This window comes from Strongylocentrotus purpuratus, unplaced genomic scaffold (assembly GCF_000002235.5).
Source record: "Strongylocentrotus purpuratus isolate Spur 01 unplaced genomic scaffold, Spur_5.0 spur5_scaffold_10, whole genome shotgun sequence".
NCBI lineage: Eukaryota > Metazoa > Echinodermata > Echinoidea > Camarodonta > Strongylocentrotidae > Strongylocentrotus > Strongylocentrotus purpuratus.
In genome coordinates this window covers 1,132,334-1,155,348 of record NW_022145595.1, presented here as the reverse complement: position 1 = coordinate 1,155,348, position 23,015 = coordinate 1,132,334, and the positions used below count along the sequence as shown (strand labels likewise).

The window sequence follows — 23,015 nt, the reverse complement described above, 5'->3', positions numbered from 1 at the left end:
TAAGTTTTGCTGCAGTTTACCAGGGAGAGGGAGAGGGGAGAGAGAGAGAGAGAGAGAGGGGGGGGGGGTGGGGTGGGGGGGGGGGGGGGGGGAGAAGGAGAGATAAAGAGAGAGGGAGACAGATAGGGAGGGGGCAGACAGAAATAGAAGAGAGTGGAGTGAAAAATCATAACAAAAATACAGAGATCAAAAGTGAGAGGAGCAACATCATCATAAAGAATGAAAGAAAAGTGAAAATAGCAGCTTTAGTTATATTGCGGTATGGTATGTAATCCCGTAGGATTTTTTTTGCCAAAATTGGCCAAAAGTGATGGGGTTCAAATTTTCAGACCCCTCCTTCATTTCCTGAGGGGTCCATATCGGGTGCTAAAATGGCTTATATAAAGCGCAATAGGGAAATTTGGTGTCTTCAGGAAAATTTGAACCCCATCAATTTCTGATAGCTTGGACCCCAACGAATCCAAAAATGCAACAAAAAAAACAAAAAAAATCAATCAATTTCGGCACAAAAGTCCTACGGGAGCTGTTTAAGTGACATACCGTACCACACTATTATAGTGATGGTAAATTAAACTAAGGGGGTATCAAACTTCACAACAAGCAAATTTACACAACACAGAAGTAATAGTTTTCATCATTCAATTTTATTATAAAATATGCAGTACTCGAGTGTGTGCATAATGCATGCTCGTTGAGGGGGCACAACTGCCTCTCAAAAGCTATGTACAACACTCCCTTCTCTTCTACAAAAATGCCCTTCTTATAAATGTGTTCGCCGTGACTGTGTGGGGGTCTGGTAGGCAAGTGTATAAAACCAATGAAACATCCCACATAACATAACTTTTGTATACAAACACAATGTACATCATTATAGGTACGGTTAGGTGAATATATAAGATTTGAGATGTCATGATTTGAATGACAAATTTCATTCATAATATTCATCATCCTTGTATAAAACAGCGTGCATAACATATAATACATGTGATACAGTCAAACCTGTCTATAGCGACCGCCCAAGGGAAACACAAAAAGTGGTCTTTGTTGAAGACAGGTTCCTTTGATGAGAAACCATTTTCAAGGGAAACAAAAAATATGGTCTTTGTAGACAGGTGTCACTAAAGCAGGTTTGACTGTATTTTCAAACTTTTCTCTGCAGCTTCCTCATCCTCTGTATTCTACACCAGCCATAGACACTGCCACAGGACACAGGTCTCTATTATTTAATACTGTCAACACATTACATACAATACAAATGATATAAAAACACATATTTGTCTTTACAAGATAAAATCACTACCGGTACTTGAACATAATGAATACTCAGTATCAAAGAGGCTTGGTCACCATCAAATTTTAGTGATGCCAAATGATAACTTGAAATATAGATATATAAAGATTTCAATAGATGTATTCAGGTGGATTAGTGTAAATGCAACTATTGCCCTACTAGTGCTAATATTTGGCACAAAAGTTAGATCGAAAGTACATGTATCGTGTATTATAAAATCTAACCATACTCAACAGGACTGAACTGTGTTCATCACATACAGGACACAAATTAACATGTAAGTTATGACAGGTATGGTTGGAAGCAAGTAATATTAAGGTCAGGAGTAGTCAAAATGAACTACAGAGCAAAAGTGCATCTTTTATAACATACATGTACATGTACAAAGCATGTGGGAATCATGACAGACCTGTAGTATCACAATAGCTCTGGGATTTTTTCCAAAATGACTTATATTTTAAAGAAAATTATAATTAACATCCTGATCTTGAGACGAATAAATGTTTGAGACCTTGCAATTGTTTTGAATCCCATGTTTAAGCTCAACTTTTTTCACACTTACAACGTAGGTGTATAAAACATGCTCCAAACAATGTACAAGTCTGAGGTTTGATCCATAGCGAGTGAACGGTTAAACCTCCTTTGTGAATTCTGTCCTTGGTGAATTATGCCAATTTTATTCATTGATTAAATGAAATATAAAACATCTTTTAAAGCTGCAAAGATGCAGAAACATTTCCACTTGATTGAGAAATACAATTCAGTTTTCCATTGAGAGCTCAGGTGTTCATCTTAGGTTTTGGAAAGAAGTAGAAGACAGAAGACGAAAGGATCAAGTTGAGATGCCTTCCCCTTCCATTTTCCTCTTCCATTCCTCCATCTCCTCTCTGTATGTCTCCGTCAGCAGGGATGCTTCCTCATGGTATTGCTGTTATAGGATAGAGGGAACGAGAGATTGATGAAAAAGGATGGAACGAGAGATTAATGAGAAAGGATGGAAAATGAAGGGGATTTAGAAAGAGATACAGCATTAGGTTTGGAGGGAGAAAAGGAGGAGGAAGAGACAGAGATTGAACATCAGAGGAGTGAATAAAAGACTTAAGTAGGCAATCAAAATAGAAAAAGGGGGAGAAGGGCAAAGAGAAAGACAGCAAGAGGGGGTGTGTAAAAGGGGTTCAGTTTTGCACTCAGAGATACTAAAACCAACCCTGAAGCCTGTCAAGTCAAGCTGCCCCTCCCTGTATTTCTGTTTTAGAGTACATCTTATTCTCGTCTTTAGAACAAATTTGGGGGAAATGAGAATAAAGCTCCCATAGAATTACCGGTAAACAAAAACTGAGGGTTGGACATGCATGCATGTACATATGATTTGCTTAGCTGCAAAAATATATGAAAATAACTTATTAAAGCTATAAAGCTATGTGTGTATGACAATATCCAATACCTTCAATATTCACTTTTGTTTGGTTTAAAGCTAAAATAGGCACTGCCACAGCTACTTGCAAATTGTCTAGGCATTCACAACATGTCCAATATTCAAGACTGCAACTCACCTGTTTTTCATGGTCAGGTAATGAATGCCATATTGATGCTGCTTCCTTGAATTGAGCCTATAGAAGAAATATAAATATTTCCGAAATTTAGTTTGACTGAGGCCACCTTTACTTTTACCTTTACACTGGCTAATCAGACGTCAGTCATAAAATATTGATATCAAGTATCAACCATAAAATTACATACATGTATTTTATTTTAAATTCATAGAGAGATCTACATTTTCAAGTAGCAGTATCTATGTACTAGTCATACCAGAAATGCCAAAGATAAACCTGATAGTAAAAACCGATGTAGTAATTATTCATTGGTATATTTATCAGAAGGTAGGACTGGGCAACAAAATTTACCAGCAGTGAGTCATGTTTGTAATAATAATGATAATGATAATATTCTGGTATATATATATCGTGCTTAATACATCTATGATATCTCTAAGCGCTATACATAAATACTATCACCCCAGCCATTGTTGAATTCAGGCTTGCCTACCCATAATGTATGCACATTCTCAACTCCGTGGGGAGCATTCCAGCCAGGCACCATTTTACAGATGTACACAATGCTGAACATCTTACTGGGTACCGATTTAACATAGGGGAAGAAAGAAGCAATGTAGATCTAATGTCTTGCATAAAGAAGAGATAAGCGCTGTTCAGGGGACCAAACCCACGTCCCACGACCTTTGAATCTCCACTCAATTCTTTAAACAATGTGACTGCAACACCTCTACAATAACTCACCTTTATTTCTTCTCTTGTCCTTCCTCCAGCAGGCTGCTGGTTGAAATGTGCTTTGATAAAGAGAGAGTATCCGGTTGGCGGCCTTTTAGGTTTGTTCAATTTCTTCATTTCCTAGAAGTAAGAAACAGTATCAATCGCAATGATGGTGGTTTCTAATAAAGCTCTCATTTTTTCATCATGCCACGACACTCCTGGCACTCCAGTATTATTACCCATTTACAGTTGGTGGACAGTGTCAAATGCAGATTACAATCTTGCCAAAGGGATTCAAACTTCTAACATTTTTTTTTAAATTCAAGTGAATACCAGAAAGTCTTGTGGTTTAGCCTACAAATCTACTCTGACTGGCCCCAGTTCAAAGCTGAATCACCCCACACTGATAGTGAATTTAAAGGTTAAACCCCAGTTATAAATCTTACAACTGTTCAACGCATGTTTGTAAAAATCCAAATCATTCTCTACTCTGGACATCCTCATGTGGTCAAGGCTAGCATATCAAGGGAGAGTTAGTGAACTTTGACATCATGAAATGATGAGACTTTCAGCAAGTAAGCGGGAACACAAGCACACCTCTGACATGGGGTCACCGGTGTTACTTGAGCAAATAACATGGCTGTCTGCAAAAGCAGCTGTTTCTTGCATGTGGCAGTCACTTATGCCTGGATTACATTTGGCATGTGATTAGTATACAGAGCCGGTATCCTGCCTGTATCCCCTTTTCCGTGCGGCCTCTGTGCTGCCTGCATGTGGAGGCGCCCAGGGCACATGTATTCTACCGGTAGGCATAAGCTGGCCCACAAGAATCTAATTTCCATAGTGAAGCAGGGAAACAGTAGAAAAAAACATCACAGCTACAATTAATAACTCAATGGCTGCTCTTCTAGTAGGAATATGTTTAATCACATGGAGTGGTTTTAATCTATTAAAAGAAACGTTCTATGTGTGATATAATCCGATTCAGGTGTTCTTACTGATTTGTGTCGGCGTTTTGCCTTCATTTCTCGTTTGTTTCTGTCAATTTCCGACATAGAATCCAGCTGCTCGTCTGTCAGTCTTGATCTATAATCCTCCATCTCCTCTGTGTATTTTTCTCTTCTGGATTCAAAGTCTAACCTATAAACCTGATAGATAAAATGGAAAAATCATGTTATTATAGATTTTCACAGAATAATATATTGAACACAACAACTGATTGAAATAGGGTGATGAAAGCATTTGTGTAATGTTTCTCTTCCTTAGCTTAAATACTTGTACACGGATTGGGTGTATAATCTAACATTTTGAAAATAAGATATTTTAGCTGACATATTAAAGTAGTTAGTTACTTCTTATTTCTTGATCTTCTGACCACAATATGCACAACTGCATGCCTCATAGATTGGCTTTTCATTTCAAACTTGTTCATCAATTCTCAAACTCTTTTCCATTGTATATGACTTCTGACATACTAGAAAACACAAAAGGGTTGTCTCATGTCATTATTTTCATGATGGACTGCATATGACTGGTGACATTTGACCTAATGGCCCCCAAACTAAACACTACTTGATCCCTTTCCATTACCTCTTTCTCATCTTCAGACAAGTCCCTCCACATTGCCCCTATTCTTTTTGTCACATTAGTTACACTGAGACCTGAAACAAACGATGACCGCTGACATTTGACCTAATGACCCCCCAAACTAAACACTACCTTATCTCTTTTCATTACCTCTTTCTCATCTTCAGACAAGTCCCTCCACATTGCCCCTATTCTTTTTGTCACATTAGTTACACTGAGACCTGAAACAAACGATGACCGCTGACATTTGACCTAATGACCCCCCAAACTAAACACTACCTTATCTCTTTTCATTACCTCTTTCTCATCTTCAGACAAGTCTCTCCACATTGCCCCTATCCTCTTTGTCACATCAGTTACACTGAGATCTGAAAGAAATAGGAAAGTTAGTTTACAATCTTCAAAACTCACAGTGAGAATCAGTGTCTCTCCTTCATGTACATACATGTAGCTCTGGCTTTAAAGCTCCAAGTGATCTTTTACACATTATTCTAGGGCTAGCAAGTTCCAATATATCCATGTACAAAGCCTAAGAAATCCTGGTGTTGTAACATTGGGCCTTCATATTGATAAGACATATTCTAACCCATTGAATTTTGTCCTAACAATTGTAAGTCAACTTTTTCTTATGACTCCCCCCCCCCCCCCCCCCCCCCCCCAATTAAAACTGGGCTAACTACTCCCTTCTGGTCCAGCCCTCCAGGAAAACCCTGTTCTACAACTCCTACAAAATGGAAAGGAATACACACATACTACTACAACTTTGGATATTGCACTCATCAGGGTAAATTGCAAGAATGAACGGAAAGCTGAAATAAGAAAATATAAGCGGAAGCTAAAGGAACAGAGCGCTTGAAAAAATAAAGGGCTTTAATTAGTATGTCTGTTTTTGGTTGGAGTTTTTCTACAAGACATGATTCATACTTGGTTCCATCGCTGTTAGTTTTGGTCTTTGCTCGGAGGTAAACTGGAAGAAGCTTGTCAGAGGTCTCTTGGGTTTGGCCGGGATGTCCTCAGAAAACTCCTTTCTATCCTGCATCCATGGTAGCTTTGGTTGACTACTGCTGCCAAGTAGACCAGGTCTTGTGGTACTGTAGTGAATATAAGCATCAGAACACACAAAAATCAAAGTTAGACACCAAGGCCTATTAAAGGGTGGTTCAGTTTTGGCAAACTCACAATTCCGAATTGGAAGTCTTTTGATATTGGCTGTCCTTGGTCAGTGCCAGCACTACAGGCTACACTACCAACTTTAGAAGTGTCAGATTCAGAAATGCATGTGTGTGTACACTGCAGAAAATTGCAGAAGTACAGTATCATACATATCAGTAAAGTTTGTGGGATGAGTAGACTACCAGTAAGCTAAACTTTCTTAAGTTGTTTTATTTGCTGAAAAAATGATACCAGTAGGTTTTGTTGTTTTATTTTTTCATAGTTATTACTCATTAAACTAGTTGTTAATGTTATACAGATGAAACTTTGATGAACAATGATAATAGATCTGGGCCAAGTTGCACAAAACTTACCATTGATGGTAACTTTGCTATCGACGGTATTACCATGGAAACCTTGATATTGATTGGCTGTTGACTGTTGAGCCCTGTTACCATGGTAGTTGCCATTGATGACAAAGTTACCATCAATGGTAAGTATTATCCAACAGGGTCTAGGTCTGATCTAGACTAGATCTTAAAAGTCTAGACCAGTAGGTCTAGATCTATGAGTAGGGTGTTTGTTTTTCACCATCATGGTTGGATAATTGAAAATTCAACTACTCAGAAGAACACATTTCAAATTTCAAGGCTCACCAATGTTTCTAAAATCAATTTCTATCAAAAGATACAGCCCCCCAAAATCTAGCCTCTACTCAGGGCTAGAGTAGAGTCTAGGCAATATTCATCCAATTTTTGTCCAGAATGGACAAAAAAGTGGTACACACCGAGTTATAATTTTTGCTCAACAGCTGCACAGCACGATATGCAAAGCGTGGGGTAGGGGTATTTTTAAACTGTCTGTAACTACTCTAGACCGAAAGCTTCAGTCTCTATACCGTCGGTTGTTCCACTGAGACTACGTCTGGCTCCACTAGACCTCCGGTTATAGAGACTGAACGATCGCCTATGCCAGCCTATGTTGAAGATATCACGGCTAGATTTTAGCCGTTAGGCCCCTCCCACAAACATGAACAAACTTGCCACGGCCGTATTGTTATGCCCCCAAAAACTGTGCGCCATCTACACGTTCGTAATGGCGTTATCACAGTTTTTCCTTCATAATCATTTTTGCCTTCGGCGTAGACTAGAAGGGATGAGATTGACGGCAGCGAGAGTTTAACACGGCTTGCAAGATTTTCAACATGGATGTCGATTTTGACCCATAATTTCCTTAAAAGGGACCATTAAACGGATTATTTCAATCAAGTTAGTAAGTGGAACCGATGTATTATAGCCTAGGCCTAATGTAAAATTGGATATGCACGAGGTAAAATGACATTTTGGGGGATTTTGGGGGCATAACAATACGGCCGTGGCAAGTTTGTTCATGTTTGTGGGAGGGGCCTAACGGCTAAAATCTAGCCGTGATATCTTCAACATAGGCTGGCATAGGCGATCGTTCTGTCTCTATAACCGGAGGTCTAGTGGAGCCAGACGTAGTCTCAGTGGAACAACCGACGGTATAGAGACTGAAGCTTTCGGTCTATAACTACTCGTGATCCCTAATTGGGAGCTCACTTCATGAAATTGGTAAATCTCTGACTTACCATGGAACAATGTGTTTAAATCAATGTTTCGATCAAGATATTTTTAGAATTCCGAAGTGAGCCTCTTTGGGGATATGGAGAAAAACCTGCTCTTTCATACATCACCTCACTTATTGAGTATCACCTAGACTAGGATCACGAGCAGTAGGCCTACGGCTACGGTATACACGAGCAGTATTGGTAGGGTGTCTGAACGATTTTTCAATTTTCAATTTGGGATCGTTTTTCACCATTTTTGTTTGATATTTGAATAAAAAATGTTATCACAATAATACATTTCAAATTTCAAGTCTCACCGATGTTTCTATCAAAAGTTACAGCCCCTCCAACACGCTGGTATATTCATATCATTTTGGTCAAAATCGACGAAAAAGACGTCCACGCAGAGTGATGTTGTTTTGCTAAATTTAGCCAAACAGCTGTATCGCGCGATATGCAAGCGTATGCATATCGTACGCATGCTGCTAAGCCAATCCGCGACTTGCAGCTTGAGCTACGCTGTCTCCGCGACATGTGCGATTGACTAGTATGGTTGGCGTTCGTCGCACAATAAACCCGGAAGTGAATGCACGTTTTATAAAATGGCTCTAGTATTTTAAGCATCGTGATTGGTCAATACGCGTCACATGACATTGAAAAAATTTTGATGCAAGCACGATTTTGCAGAAATGAGTGCAGAAAAAGCGCAGTAAAAAGTTATATTGCACGGTGCGTACGCGTGACCATGGAGATCCAGTGCGCGCGCGTACGTGTAGTACGCGCTCCCTCGAGTTGCATTGCAATTATTGTAGGCTACGCGTAGCTAATACTGTACGCTCCACCATGATCCCCAGCGCAACGTACGCGTAGCTTAGCTCTAGCTAACTAGCTAGATCAGAGCGGCCAGCGCCAGCGGGGTATTATTAAAAAGCAAATTTTTATTTTACTTTTGCCTTGGATTTAGGCCTGTTTTGACTTTTGGATTTTATAATGAAGCCAGGAATTTCAGCTGTCTGATGTAGACTCGTCTCTAGACCCACTGTATGGATTTTATTTTTAATCAAGGCAATGAATCCCATTGACTTTTTGGTAAGCCTGCAAGGTCTTAGTCTAGAAGTAGAACCAACATAACTCTAGATCTAGATCTAGATCGAACTCTCGTAGACTCTAACTTATTAGATCTAAAGTTTCGTTTGTTGCTATTTGTGTCGCTATTTTATAAAACAAATAACGCACTTGACCCTGTTGTGCAAAACGTAAATGCAGTAAATGCTCGGTTTCTTCAGATGGTTCGCACTGTCAACTCGCCGCAAGCGGCTCGTTGCACAGAGCGGCACCAATCTAAAGAAACCTCGCGCGTACTGCATTCACCGCTATTGCACTCTGGGCCGTGCGTTTTTTGTATAATAGTCAATGGCAATATCGCGGAGACAACGCACGTTGTCTCCGCGATATTGCCATTGACTATAACGTGTATTCACTTCCGGGTTTATCGAGGGAATTGCCAACCATAATTTCAGTCACTATAATGTGTAATTGAATTTGGGGTTTCGTTCGTGCGCGGAGATGTTACGCGATGTAACCATGGTTTGGACTGAGCGGAGCGCACGCCTCCTAATTAGCTGATCCACCAAATAGCGAGAAGGGTATTTTTAAACTGTTATCAGTTGTGATCCCTGGGGGCTAGCGAAAATATAATCACATAGAATTGTTCCTTAGGACTGGGACTACTTATCGATCGGGGCGTCATATCTCAAAAGTGACAAACCTCAGAGTTAGCCAGGACACAATGTTTAAATTGCTGTTTTGACCAAGATATTTTTAGAATTTCGGGGGCTACGCCCCTTTGGAAATATTGGAATTCACCTGCTCTTTCATATGACACCTCATTCATTGATTATCACCTTCAGGATCACAACTGATAAAGGTTTGAATCTCGATTTGAAAAAAAAAAAATGCGTGTAATCTCTATGGGAAGAATTTTAGCACACAACATCGGGTGCGCGATCAGACACCCTACTACTACTAGAGTCTAGTATTGGTTTGAATCTCAATTCGGTAATAAAAACATTGACCAATTAATTATGCATAAGCGTGCAATGTACATGGATTGCATAGGGATGTGTGTACAATCTATGTAGGGTCTACATTCACTTTGTACATAGACTTTCACGTTATGAGCGATAAATCCTCCGGAAAACGGACAACCCATAAAAGTAGACGGTGAATTGGGAAAGTTTTCAATAGGTGGGACTGTTCAGAAAAATTGGTCTTTAGTTCTTCTTCATTTCAGTACATTTCTTTTTAGTCATGGATCGAAAATTCTTTGAAAAGGATTCATAATTTCACCTGACACTCCAAATCCTGCAGTTCTGATAGAAAAGACGGGAAAACGCCCCTAAACTTGCAGCCATTTTACAGTTTTTAACCAGTTCCCGCCACAGGAAATAAGCCGACAATCTTTCATTTAATTTTTGATCTTACGGTGTTGTAAGCGAGAAAATTTGAAAAAGAAAAGATTGCGAACACAAGTATGTTGGGCGACTGTTTTTTGTTTTCTTTCTTGTAAGAGCAAATAGAATTTCTTTAGAAGTGTTGTTTCAGAATGAGACGAGCAGGAATATAAGTTTTTAGCCCATCTTTGTAATATATATATATTTTTTAATTTTTTAATTTAGGTTTTATTTCCACATAAACTGCATATGAAAAGTATTTGCAAAGTAACGCATATACAAGGTAACAACATGTACATATATTCGATAGATAGATGGCATTACAGCAGTAAAAAGCGATTTTATGCAAGTAATTAAATACAAATGAATATGCTAACAATAATCTGCAGTAATGAGGAGGAAACCTTGGAAGCATTATGCCTTTATATAATACGTTTGTTAAAGAATATATAAAACAAAAAACAAGACAAAAGAAGAACAAAACGGTGTGTGGTGCAGCCAACCAAACGAGTGTGATAATAACGTTGGTCTCCATCATATAATGACCTTCTTAAGCATTTTCATACTGAAGAAGAAGTTTACGTTTCAAGTGATATTTAAAAGTACTTAAATTGGGCAGCAGTTTGAGCGAAATGCCCAAGGAGTTCCAGTACACCGGACCAGTATAAATAAAAAAAATTTAAAGTAAAGTTCTTAGTTTGTATAATTGAAAAAAAGAAGACAGTCGGGTTGGATAGTTATGCAGTTGACTCCTGCCAGGAGCAATGGAGTGTAAATCTGTTATTTTATTTTCTAATAAAGCGCTGCTTTAGGTCCTGAAGCAGAGCTACTTTCTAATATAGAAATATATTATGGCAGACTTAAAGCTCTAAAAACAATCCAAAAGATGAGTTGTAAAACGTCAGATGTTTCCATTGATTTGATTTCTTTTTATCAATATTCATTTCCTAAACAAGACACAATTAAAGAAAAATTTAGAAATGATATCCATGTGAAGTAAAGAAAAAAATTAGGAATATCCAGTAGCTGTTGTAAAAATAATCTTTAGGCCCCTCCCCCCCCCCCCCAACTTTTCTAGATCATAAATGAATTTAAATAAGGCACATGTAGAGAATGGATGCAGGAACTCTTCATGACCCAGTGATCACACTTCTTTGTATTCTATTGTTTTGAGCTCTAATATATCTAGGATTTCATGGAAATAGTTAATTTCATTGGTCCGACTGAGTTTGTTATTACAAGGTCCTACTGCTTCTCAATTCAAAGACCTACCAATTTGCAACACAATTATTCCCACTTGCAGACACCTCCACTACAAACAAATGACAGATTCATGCTTCCGTTTAGAAATGATATCTTCATGACATCTTTAATACTTGGATTACTCAAAATTAGAACTTTCATATACACATACGGTAATGAATTCGAAATTTTGCTAGTAATGCACTTTGGTAATACTGTTATCTGATGTTTCTAATGATCACACAATTTACAAAATTATGCAACTTTTAACAAATTTCTTACAATGATATAATTAATATCTCCACAATTTACCAGAATTAAAGCTCAATTTATGTAAAAGCAAAGGAAAATACAAATATACACAAACACGAACATACTTTTTGAAAGCAGTGTTAAACTCTTAATAATACAAAATTGAAAATAATACATAGACAGATCGATATGCACACTATATGAACACTACTGGACAAGTAGCAATCTGTCTGTTCAGAGCAAGAAGGGTTTTAACTATGTTAAAGTATATGAGTTAATGCCTGTCTTGCTCCAAACAGACAATATTATGTTCCTCTTTCCGTCTTTTGGACAGCACATATCTTCATAAGCACCAATTTTATGTTTAATTTATCGAGTTTATTCTGCATAGTTTGTGATTACAGCACTGTGATTGCATAATGGAAGTATCATCAATGAAATCAAAATAACTTGTTTTTTCAACCAGTTATTATTGCATCACAGGCCTTTTGTTTGAAATGCTGCATTTGCATTTATCAGGCTAGCTTTTGTTCAATTATGTGTTTATTTGTCCAAGCTTAGTGATACAGTTTCAAAAAGTTTCTAGCTGTCTCATAGCTGCTGCCTTGAGAAATAAGTTGAGATTACTGGAGCAAAGAAGGAAGCATAATGGCAATTAAATTTTTGTGTGTGTAGTTCTTTTGAAATCCCTATTCAGTGCTGGATTAATCCTTTTTACCCTATTATATTCTTCATCTTCCTTTGTGATTCAAAGACTACAATCATCCTTTAGAGTGGACAAAAGCTAGCTTCCTGATGACTTAAACACTGTAGGCCCTTGTACATGTATTCTTTTACATGTTTGACAACATCCCAAGGAAACGTGTGTATTAAAATTAAGACACATTTCAATGGGATGTGGTGAATTTTTACTTATATAATGGTTAATGGTCATGCGATTGCATTGTGAAAGAAACGTTGTGGAATCGATCAGAAAAGGTTGATCATCTAGCATCTAGCATCTGCAAGGTTCTGGAATCATCAAAATGATAAGAAATTTGGCCCATTCTTTGTAAAGTTACAAGCACTATACACAGAAAGATATAAATGGGACTACCCTATATCTCTCACAGACCATGCGAGAAACAAATTTACCAAATATATGAATTAGTAGACGGTTTCCCGGCAAATTTGTTATCATCATGTATTAGTCAAAACATATTCTTTCACATGATTGGTAATGAGAGCTTCCATTTCATTTTTTGAAATTGGGGTGTTTCCAATACTGGTAATGAAAAAAAACCAACCTGGAAAACTCTCACCTTTAATTAACAAAGAATAATTAAGTAGGCTTAAAGGTTACCGGTATAGTAATTTCTTTTAGTACAGTGTATAACCTTTAACAGATTTTTCCAACAAAAACACACACAAAGTAATGAAGAATACCAACAGATAAAGGAACTACAAGAGGGGAAGACAAATGAGGCATGAGGTAAATTGTTCATTTAGCAGACTAAATTGCAATTGAGTGCTTAGAAGAATGAAACTTCATAAAATTGAATTTGTAATATCTGGTATCGAATACAAGTAGTATCAAAATTTATATTAAATATGACATCTCAAATATATTTAAAAAAATTAAATATAAAAGTTTGAGTGCTAAATCTCACTTAAAATATGGTTAATAAATGATACTAATGATTTGATTTAAATTGATGGAACTATACAGTGTGACGTGTATCAAAATATTAGCGTAAAAAAGCTAATATAGAGGCATAAAAAACTTTGGATTTGAGATGGTTAAACTGAAATAGCAGACAGTACTCCAAGTGATGAAGATAAAAGAACTTTAACACATGTATACATGACTACATGTAGGATTATGAATACAAATTATTTTTAAGTACAAACACTGTCTTATAATGATATTGACACACTATGTTATTGTTTGGATTGTGACATGTTATTTTTATTATTCTCATTTTTTGTTTTGATTGTGTCTCTGTCTGTTTGTCCTGTGTTTGTTATTACAGTTATTATTGTATTTGTTACCCTGTACGTGTATCTTGCCAGTCGATGGAAAACATTTTAGTCTTCTTCTGGCAGAGGCAAATTTAAATGTACCTTCTTTTACTTTCTTTCAAAATAAAAATGACTTATATATTATACCAGAGGATTCGTCTATAATACTAATACTAGACAAAATGATATCCATGAATGGTGATATCTCACATACAGTATGTGAGATTATGTTTAAGCACAATGATAGGTTTCCAATACATTATTGACTCACTCACTGGAGAAAAAAGAATTGTTAAAAATTGTCACCAACTTGTCTTTGTAGTGTCAATTAAGTCTGAAATATATTCCCATATATACACAGATTGATTTTAGATATAGATATTGCACCTTATCATGTCAAAACTTGGAGAGATTTCATGAGCAAAATAAATTCCATGAACACAATTCATCAACATTTGCAAGGTCACTGTGAAAGTATATATGTAGTACCGTATGTACTCTGTATACCATATTATCATGCACACAAAAATAGACATCTTTACAAACTACATGAATCTAATAACTACTCCATCACTCCTTCTACGATACATGATACATCGCTTTAAAATAGTACTTGATACATTAGTGTGTGTTGCTTGAATCTAGTATAATTAATAGCACTGTAGGAAAAATACTGAAGTGAATAGTACCGAAAGTGTCATTTAAAAAAATCTGACTTTCCAACCATACATCATTTCATAACAATTACATAGTCTATAGAGTACAGCACTTAAAAAATTAAATTTGAAAAACAGCACTTTCTGTGAACTTCAAGGCACTATGGCAGAATGTAATGAGTACGCAATATATAATAATAATAATAAATACTCATAAAGCGCAATTATCTAATAACTTACTCAAGGCGCTATACAAAACAAAATCTCTCTCCAGAATTTTAACAACATAATATCATAGTAACTCTGATTAAATAAAACTGTTTTAACAAGTTTCTGAAAGAGGCATTGAATGTTTCAAATGTCACTTGGAGCTTGACCATTATACAAGCGAAACAGTGGTATATAATCAATAACTATTGAAATACTGAAAAAGTCTGAATACTTGTACCTCAAAACATAAAGAGCCAATAATACATGATGTACATGTCATTAACAACTACAAATGCCATTGATAAAAGAAAACACTTTGGTAAATCCTTTTAACGCTACATGAATTCACTCATATATAATATGTTGCAGCATGACAATTTGAATACATTAAAATTGAAAATCCACATAATTTTCTTTCTCATAATATAGCTACAAATGTACAATGTTAAATTCGAGATAACTCTATTTTGAAGAAAGAAAGGGCTTTCATGAATACAGAAGAATGAAAGAATGAGGTCTAAAATTACGGAAACTTGAAAATTCATTATTCAAACTTCTCCCACATTAATTAAAAAAATAAATTATCATTCTCCCAGACTCCATATTTTCATATAAATCAGATAAATTCATTTACATGTATGCCTTTGATTGAGACTTATATAAGACCGCAGCCTTGTCCGCAAAAAATACCCACTGGACATTTACACCTACCCCTGTGCAATTACCCCCTAAGATTCATTGGGCAGGACAATAACCCCCAGCCCCCTCTGATATGTTAAGGTTGACAATGACATGTACAACTATACAAAGAGTGGCATATCATATCCAAACATATGGAAATCAGGTTCATAAATGCTGTAGAGCTCTTTCAACAACTTTGTTGGTACCTGGGAATAATACCTTTCTAACAATTCTGCATCTGTATTTTTCCGGGCAGGGCCTTTCCCATAATCTGTTTCGTTCCAGATGCCTATTTTCTTCAGCACATACGGAATATCGTCGCTTGCGTCTTCCAATCGTCCAATAATGTCAAAATCAATTTCGCACGGCATGTTCTGCACATAAATGGGTTTCCAGTGCGGATTTCCTCTGTTCTCGGCAGACTCGATGAGGTATGAGATAAACTCTGTAAATGTCACATTGGGGCTGGAGATCTCGGCTGCAGAGCCTGTCCTATACTGCTTGATTATTCGCCGCGCTAGGCTGGCAAACACTGAATTTTTATGATCCACAAATTTGTCTCTATACCCTGAAAGTATTCTCGACAGAGGGTTTCGAACAAACATAAATTTGGTGTACGTGTCCAGGTACTCTTTCACCTGCTCTTCCTTAAACTTTGGCATCCACTGAAGTGCCCTGTGCGAGTAAAGCTTCTGATTCGGGACATTTAGAAACCCCTCCAAATCTTGCACTATCACCCGTTCCCAATTGGTAGAGCCCACTTTGTACACAATGCTGTAGATGAAGCGGAACTTATCATTCACAATTAGGGAGCGCAGCTGGTTCTTGTGATAGGCTAGGTAAGTGGTATCTTGAGCTGTTCGATTGTACAGGGATTGACAGACTTTTCTTAATCTGAATTTCCGTTCTACTTGAATTGTTTCCATGAGTTTCCACCAGTCCTCCTGAAGATATAATGAAAAAAAATCAACAAATCAAAACCATCAAATAATTAACGGTAATGCCAAGTTGTTTTTTTTAAAACAAAAATAAGGATGGACTATCCTGAGATTTTGATAATAGTAATAACACTAATAATAACGACATAACAAATATTGATCATCATTGTAGATAAATTTAACATCTGTTTTATGCCTATCGAAAGAAATTGTGAAAGAGGGGAAGGGGGTGGGTGGGTTCGATTAAAAAAAGAATTACTTAAACAAACAAAAATCAATTTCTTCTTGTAGAAATTTTCTTCTAATGGAAAAACTTTTCATCATCTCCCGAGAGCTATATTGGAATTAACTTCATGTAAAGTGCTACTGACAAAGTCATTCTAACTTAGTAATGGGTTTTTCTCTCTATCATCTTTGAGGCAACAGCCATTTAAAACTAGATGGAATTCGACTGCGCGCAGTCGAAAATGATGCCTCCGTCATAGAGCAATTTTACAAACCGAAACGGAAGAAATTTTTCAAATTCAAGTTCAATTGTAATCCATTAACATGTTCTCAGAATATCGTGATTACAAGCAATTTCTCATAAACATATATGACCCTTTGATCTTTGACCTCATGACCCTAAAATCTACTCAGTTCATTGGCTCTGCAAGATTTCCTGAGTTAAATAGTAATCCATCTGTCAGTTCTAATGAGAATGCGTCCACAAGCTATTTTTGCATACATAATGAGCCCATGACCTTTGATCTTATGAACCATTCATTGGCTCTGCAAGATACATAAATGATCTAAGTTTGGCAGGAATCCATCAATCTGTTCTAATGATTATACGATCACAAGCTATTTTTGCATACATAATGAGCCGCATGACCTTGACCTTTACCTCATGACCCCAAAATCTAATCAGTTCATTAGCTCTGCAAGTAACATACATGACCAAAGTTTGGCAGGAATCCATCAATCGGTTGTTCAGATAACGCGATCACGAGCTGTTTTTGCATACATAATGTGCGCTGTGACCTTTGACCTCGTGACCCCAAAATCTAATCAGTTCATTGGCTTTGCAAGATACATACATGACCAAAGTTTGGCAGGAATCCATCAATCGGTTCTTCAGATAACGCGATCACAAGCTGTTTTTGCATACATAATGAGCCCTGTGACCTTTGACCTTTGACCTCGTGACCCCAAAATCTAATCAGTTCATCAGCTCTGCAAGATACATACATGACCAAAGTTCGGGAGGAATCCATCAATCGGTTGTTCAGATAACGCGATCACAAGCTGTTTTTGCATACATAATGAGCCCTGTGACCTTTGACCTTTGACCTACGTGCTCCAAAATGTAATCAGATTGTTTTCCTATAGTGATACACACTATCACTAAGTTTGAAGTTTAAATCTCCAGTGGTTCTTGAGATATCATGATAACAATCTCAATGTATGGAATTTCATAAGTTGACCTCTGTGACCCTTGACCTTTGACATACGTGCTCCAAAATCTAATCAGATCGTCTTCCTATGGTGATACATACTATCCTTAAGTTTTAAGTTTAAATCTCAAATGGTTCTTGAGATATCGCGCTAACAAACTCAATACAAGGAATTTCATAAGTTGACCTCTGTGACCTGTGACCTTTGACCTACGTACTCCAAAATCTAATCAGATCGTCTTCCTATGGTGATAAATACTATTCCCGAGTCTTAAGTTTAAATCTTAAATGGTTCTTGAGATATTGTGATAACGGTCAAACGGGACGGACGGACGGACGTACGGACGGACGGACGGACGTACGGACGGACGTACGGACGTACGGACGGACGTACGGACGGACAACCCGAAAACATGATGCCTCCGGCACCACCTTCGGTGGCGGAGGCATAAAAATGAACAAATAGAACCTACCCTAATGAATCTTTCATTCTCTTCTGTTGTCAAATCAAATATTGTTTCTTCTAAATCCATTCTTTTCTCGTTGAGCAACTTCCTGTACTGTTCAGAGTTAACATCTTTGTCTCTTCCAAGATCTGGTGGGGGAGAGACAAGGTAAGAGGCGTTAATGTTTCAACTGATTTGAAAAGAGGCTGATAATTTCTGAAGTAGGATCTCTCAGGACTAGAAATTTATCCATGTTTGATACCTGCTTATACAGTGTATATGTTTGTATAATTGACATTCACTAAGTTGTTATGCATTAGATTCCTTAGAATTAACTCAAATTAACATAAATGTTCTTAGAGAAATCACTTCCTGGTTCTGTCAATCTCAGAGTGGATTCTTTACACATCAGTTCTCATTTCAATAAGATCATCGTGTTTGATCACTGTCCCTTCTTCTTCCTTTTGAGTACAGACCTCTTTACAGAGTATTATCGTACTATACTGGGGGTGTGCAGGTGGACCACTACACCGGGGTTTCCCCCTACTCTTATACGAATAGTGCAGTGGGTTCTTAACGTGCAAAGGTAGTGACTCTTCTCTACACGGGGCCTCCATTGAACGTCCTATCCGAGGGACGGAGTGTTTTCCACTTGACATAACCTGCGTCTATGAACAAGGGAAGGGGCACGTTAACACACAACACAGGTTTCAGTCATCCGCTGTCACTGATACATACTTTACTTACAACTAGTCAGGATAACTTTCCACAATCCACACAATGAACTCGCTCCTGGCATTTGTATCACGATGAGGCAATTAGTCTAACTTGGTGCTTTAATAATGCTTTCTAGATCCTACAGAACTGTAGTAGACTAGTAGATCTAGTAATACCGACTCCAAGGAGAGTATTTTGCTAAGCTTGTGATATAAAATTCCAGCAACTTATTCAATGAACTTCCGCAGATGGCACAAGGTATTATCTTCAACAGATTTAAATTAACATGAGTTAGAGTTTCAAACATAATTCTTACCTTGTAAAAATGTGACAACACTATTGATGACAATGTAACCAATGACGGCGTAAAATAGCGGTGGCAGGAATCTTGTCAATTTCAGTCTGATCTTCATGGTGACACTTTCTCCTTCCACTGTTCCAGGCTACAGAGTGCTCTGAAACACAAAAAGTTAAGAATAAGAAACTAGAAAGTAAGGTCAGGATTCAAGAGTGACTTGAGGAGTAAGTTCTTAATAGGAGGGAAGCAAGAAAACTTTAAGTTGCGATTGATATCCACTCTTTGTGATACTGGGGGCCGTTTCTCGAAACCGTCATAACTACAAGATCAACGACATCTCGCCACTGTCACGCAACTTGTCAGCAAAGTGTTTCACGAAGCCGTCTTTGCCAAGATGAGCGACAACTTCCGCGACAGTGAGTTGTCACTGTTTATAATTTGTTTATATTTGAGTTGTAGTGGATATGATGTTTTTGTCATTTCACATTCCTGTTCATGATTGTAAATAGCCAGTTGGCTTTTAGTTATTTTTGAGTAGACTCTAGTCTAGATCTAGATCTAGGGTCTACCCAATAAAAAAAATAAAAAAATGTCTGTCATGGCTTTGTGAAACGGTTTATCCACTTCATGACATCTCCGTAGGTCGCCGACAAAGATATGACTGTCATGGAGTTGGTTTCGAGAAACGGCCCCCAGGCCAGGGCCCTGATCTTGCGAGTCAAATTCAGAGCGAACCTCGACCACAATGCACGACACCAGCCCGCCCGCCCCGACACGTCGGCGTGCTCACCGAGCAGCGTCCGTGGGTAAAACAAAGCTGAACAAAAGCTCCAGCCTCCGATCCAGCAATTATGTTTTTGTCAAATTTTACGCACCAAAGCCTATTTTATTTGCTATTGCAACGTTGATAAGTTCGTTGGTAGCTGAACGACATCAACATATCAGGTAATCAAATTATACTTCTTCATAAAAACAACAAAACTTACCGTTATCTTAGGCCTTACGAAAAGATTTCAGGAGTTTGTTTACCATGCACTCTCTCTTCCTTTTACATTAAAGACCTTGACCGGAGCGTACACAACCATACATCCACAGACGGCTAATGAAACACAAAATACAAATACAAGAAAGAAAAAATTAAATACCCTTTCATTACTGAGAAAAATGAAAATTACAGTACAACTGCCGCCCCCTCCCAAATTCGCCTCGGTCAAGAGCCCCCGCGCCGCACGGACTTGGGTGACGTCATTTCGTGTAGACTCGAATTGTTTGCTATAATTCTTCGCCGCGCGATGTTCGAGATCTACATTGATTTTGCGTACCGTGAATCCTTTCTGCTTTTTATCGATTGAAGTTTGAGAAGTTTTGAGAAGTCTTTCTAAAGAGAATGGCTACCCCAGTCGTCAGGCCAGATGCACAAGATGATTTAGTTATGGAATTTGAGTGTGAGGAGGATGGCAGTTGCGGGGAAAGCGGTGAAAATGACAGTGTCAGTGGTAGTAGTGACAGTCCGGACAGTGGCAGCAGCAGTGATACCGACAGCGATGCAAGTGATGCAGACGCCGGAGAACACGGGCGTATCGTCGAGTGGGAGTATGAGCCTTTACCTCGTGGTGAACCTGGGCAAAATGTTGGCGATGCTGGAAGGGCCAACAACGCAAATCGGCTTTATGAAAATGTCGAGGATTGGTAATTAAGACTTATAAGCTTATTGAATTTGTTGTGCATTCTAAATATTTATTCCCCCCAAAAATTGAAATCAAATACCGTAGATCTCTAGACTCGGTCATAAAAATGGCATGTCTAATTCTAAAGTTAACTTGTTAGAATGATTCTCTAGATCTATGTCTGCGCACCTAAAATTCGACCTCGATTTCATTACACAGTAAGATATTATTTTTAGAATCATCATTGTTATTCCGTTCTTCATATTCTAATGATTTTTACTGAAACAAAAAAACTCGACAAATTATTCACAATAACAATTTTTTTTAACGAATTTCAGACGGGCTCGTCATTTTGTGTAGCAAAACTGAAAAGTGCCCATGTCTGCGCACTCACTATTTTGCACGCAATTCAATCAAGCACAGTGAAGTTTCATACCAGGGACAACCCCCTGTTCAGACTTTTCTTTTTTGACAATGATTGAAATTTTCAGGGTGGCAAATGAAACTTGCTAAAACTCATTTTTAATCTTCCCAATTATTTTCACAAATTTTGGTATCTAAATGAATTGTTGAGGTTAAGATTGAAAATTGGTGTCAGTTTGATGTTTTGTTTTATAAATATCGCGCATTTACGTGGGTGCGCAGACATAGGCACTGCCTTGGGCACTCTTACCATACTACGACTACGAGAACGATGTCATTTTTATATTTATCAGGAAGCTGTAATAAAATATTTATAAAATTATAGTAGGTGTATTGATTTTTGTTTGAATCTTTCTGTATTTCAAGGTGTACATGTGGAAGATGTCATGTGCCTCCATCTTTCAATGAAGGTGATTGTGTCTGTTGTCAGGAAATTGCAGAGGTCAAGGCAGAGGCTGATCGACAGGGTTTAAGTTGTCTGGTGGATTCTGAGGAGTTTGAGCCGGCAATCCTAAATGCGACAACATTGTACATCGGATGGATGGAGTACACAGATAGGTGGCGCCGAGCAGCCAAAGCATTTGGGGACAGGAACAATGAGTAAGTTATGTTTCTCCTTTTCATCATTTTGGCAAGGGCAAAAAAATAAATGGATTGATTTTGAAAGTTTATCGGGTGAAACTTTTCAAAACGAATTGAGTCACCGCAAGATGAATTACTAGTTTTGACCAAAATTCTTGCCTGGTGACCACTGGTGTACTAGCTGCCTTATCTGCAGGTGCTTCGGGGCACTTTTTCAGGAAATGTATACAAATAGGCAAGAATGACCACCGATTTGTGAGTTTTAGCATGTTACCCCCCCCCCCCCCCCCAATAATCTGTAGTTATGAAACACAAACTTTATATGCGATTTTGAATGTTGCCCCCCACCGCCTGACAAACAATGACTAACCTTTGGTCATTTTAGTTTTTTTTAATCATTTTTATTTTCCTGAATTAATTAATAAAGAATTAATATTTTGACATCAAATCATCTATCCTAAGAAAAATAATGAAATTTTTTTATTGCTTTTTATTTTACAGAAAATACAGGTATGTGGCCTACAGGAAAGTCGTGAGATGGTGTTGGGGCTGGCTCGGGAAGGACATCAGGGTGCAACTGCCAGCATGTGTCCATGCCTCAATAATGGAAGCGTATCCTGATGGACGTGGTCAGTACAAAGGGACCATCCTGCGTCGGTTGAGATGAGGATGTAACATCAACTATTGTCTTGCGAACTTTGAATGACTGTCATCTTCTATGTGATTGTCAGCCATCTTCTGTACGTTATTTGTGATCATCGGCTTTCATCTTCATATTCATCACAAATACTATTGTTTGAACTTCTCATGATGGTATGGTTGCTATGAACTTTGATCTCGACATTTGATTCTAATTTCCAAGAGCTGATATTCGAACTTTTGCAAAACTGTGATCAAGCAACGATTTCTTATGAGGAAGAATGTTGAAATCTATATAAACAAGCAACAAAAAAACACAAAAAAAAAAACAACATGCCTTGTTCCTTCTCTTTTGTTATACACCCTGCAATGTAATTTGTTTTAATAATTTGAGCATTTCATATACAGTCAACCTGCCGAGTCAGAAAAGGGGAGAGAAAGAGAAAATGAAATTGAAAGAGAAAACGAAATTGAGAGAAAGAGAAA

At 37.7% G+C, this 23,015-nt stretch overlaps 3 protein-coding genes across 3 annotated transcripts; 1 reads left to right on the top strand and 2 right to left on the bottom strand.

Annotated features, from left to right (window-relative positions):
• Positions 1–624: 624 nt before the first annotated feature.
• On the bottom strand, positions 625–10,370 carry LOC100888309 (transcription factor A, mitochondrial). The gene is made up of 7 exons (XM_030979050.1): positions 10,238–10,370; positions 6,073–6,239; positions 5,446–5,516; positions 4,560–4,709; positions 3,589–3,699; positions 2,845–2,901; positions 625–2,219 (listed from the first exon to the last, which is right to left on the bottom strand). Exons 1-7 carry the CDS (start codon positions 10,300–10,302, stop codon positions 2,124–2,126), a joined length of 717 nt encoding a protein of 238 aa, XP_030834910.1. The 5' UTR covers positions 10,303–10,370; the 3' UTR covers positions 625–2,123.
• Positions 10,371–13,295: 2,925 nt separating this feature from the next.
• Positions 13,296–20,273, bottom strand: LOC100888236 (carbohydrate sulfotransferase 14). Its single transcript, XM_011678318.2, has 4 exons — positions 20,205–20,273; positions 19,237–19,375; positions 18,231–18,352; positions 13,296–16,327 (listed from the first exon to the last, which is right to left on the bottom strand). The coding sequence occupies exons 2-4, from the start codon at positions 19,331–19,333 to the stop codon at positions 15,503–15,505; spliced, it is 1,044 nt and encodes a 347-aa protein (XP_011676620.2). The 5' UTR covers positions 19,334–19,375; positions 20,205–20,273; the 3' UTR covers positions 13,296–15,502.
• An 18-nt stretch (positions 20,274–20,291) lies between these two features.
• On the top strand, positions 20,292–22,844 carry LOC115921548. The gene is made up of 3 exons (XM_030979049.1): positions 20,292–20,907; positions 21,675–21,908; positions 22,392–22,844. Exons 1-3 carry the CDS (start codon positions 20,606–20,608, stop codon positions 22,555–22,557), a joined length of 702 nt encoding a protein of 233 aa, XP_030834909.1. The 5' UTR covers positions 20,292–20,605; the 3' UTR covers positions 22,558–22,844.
• The last annotated feature ends 171 nt before the right edge of the window (positions 22,845–23,015 follow it).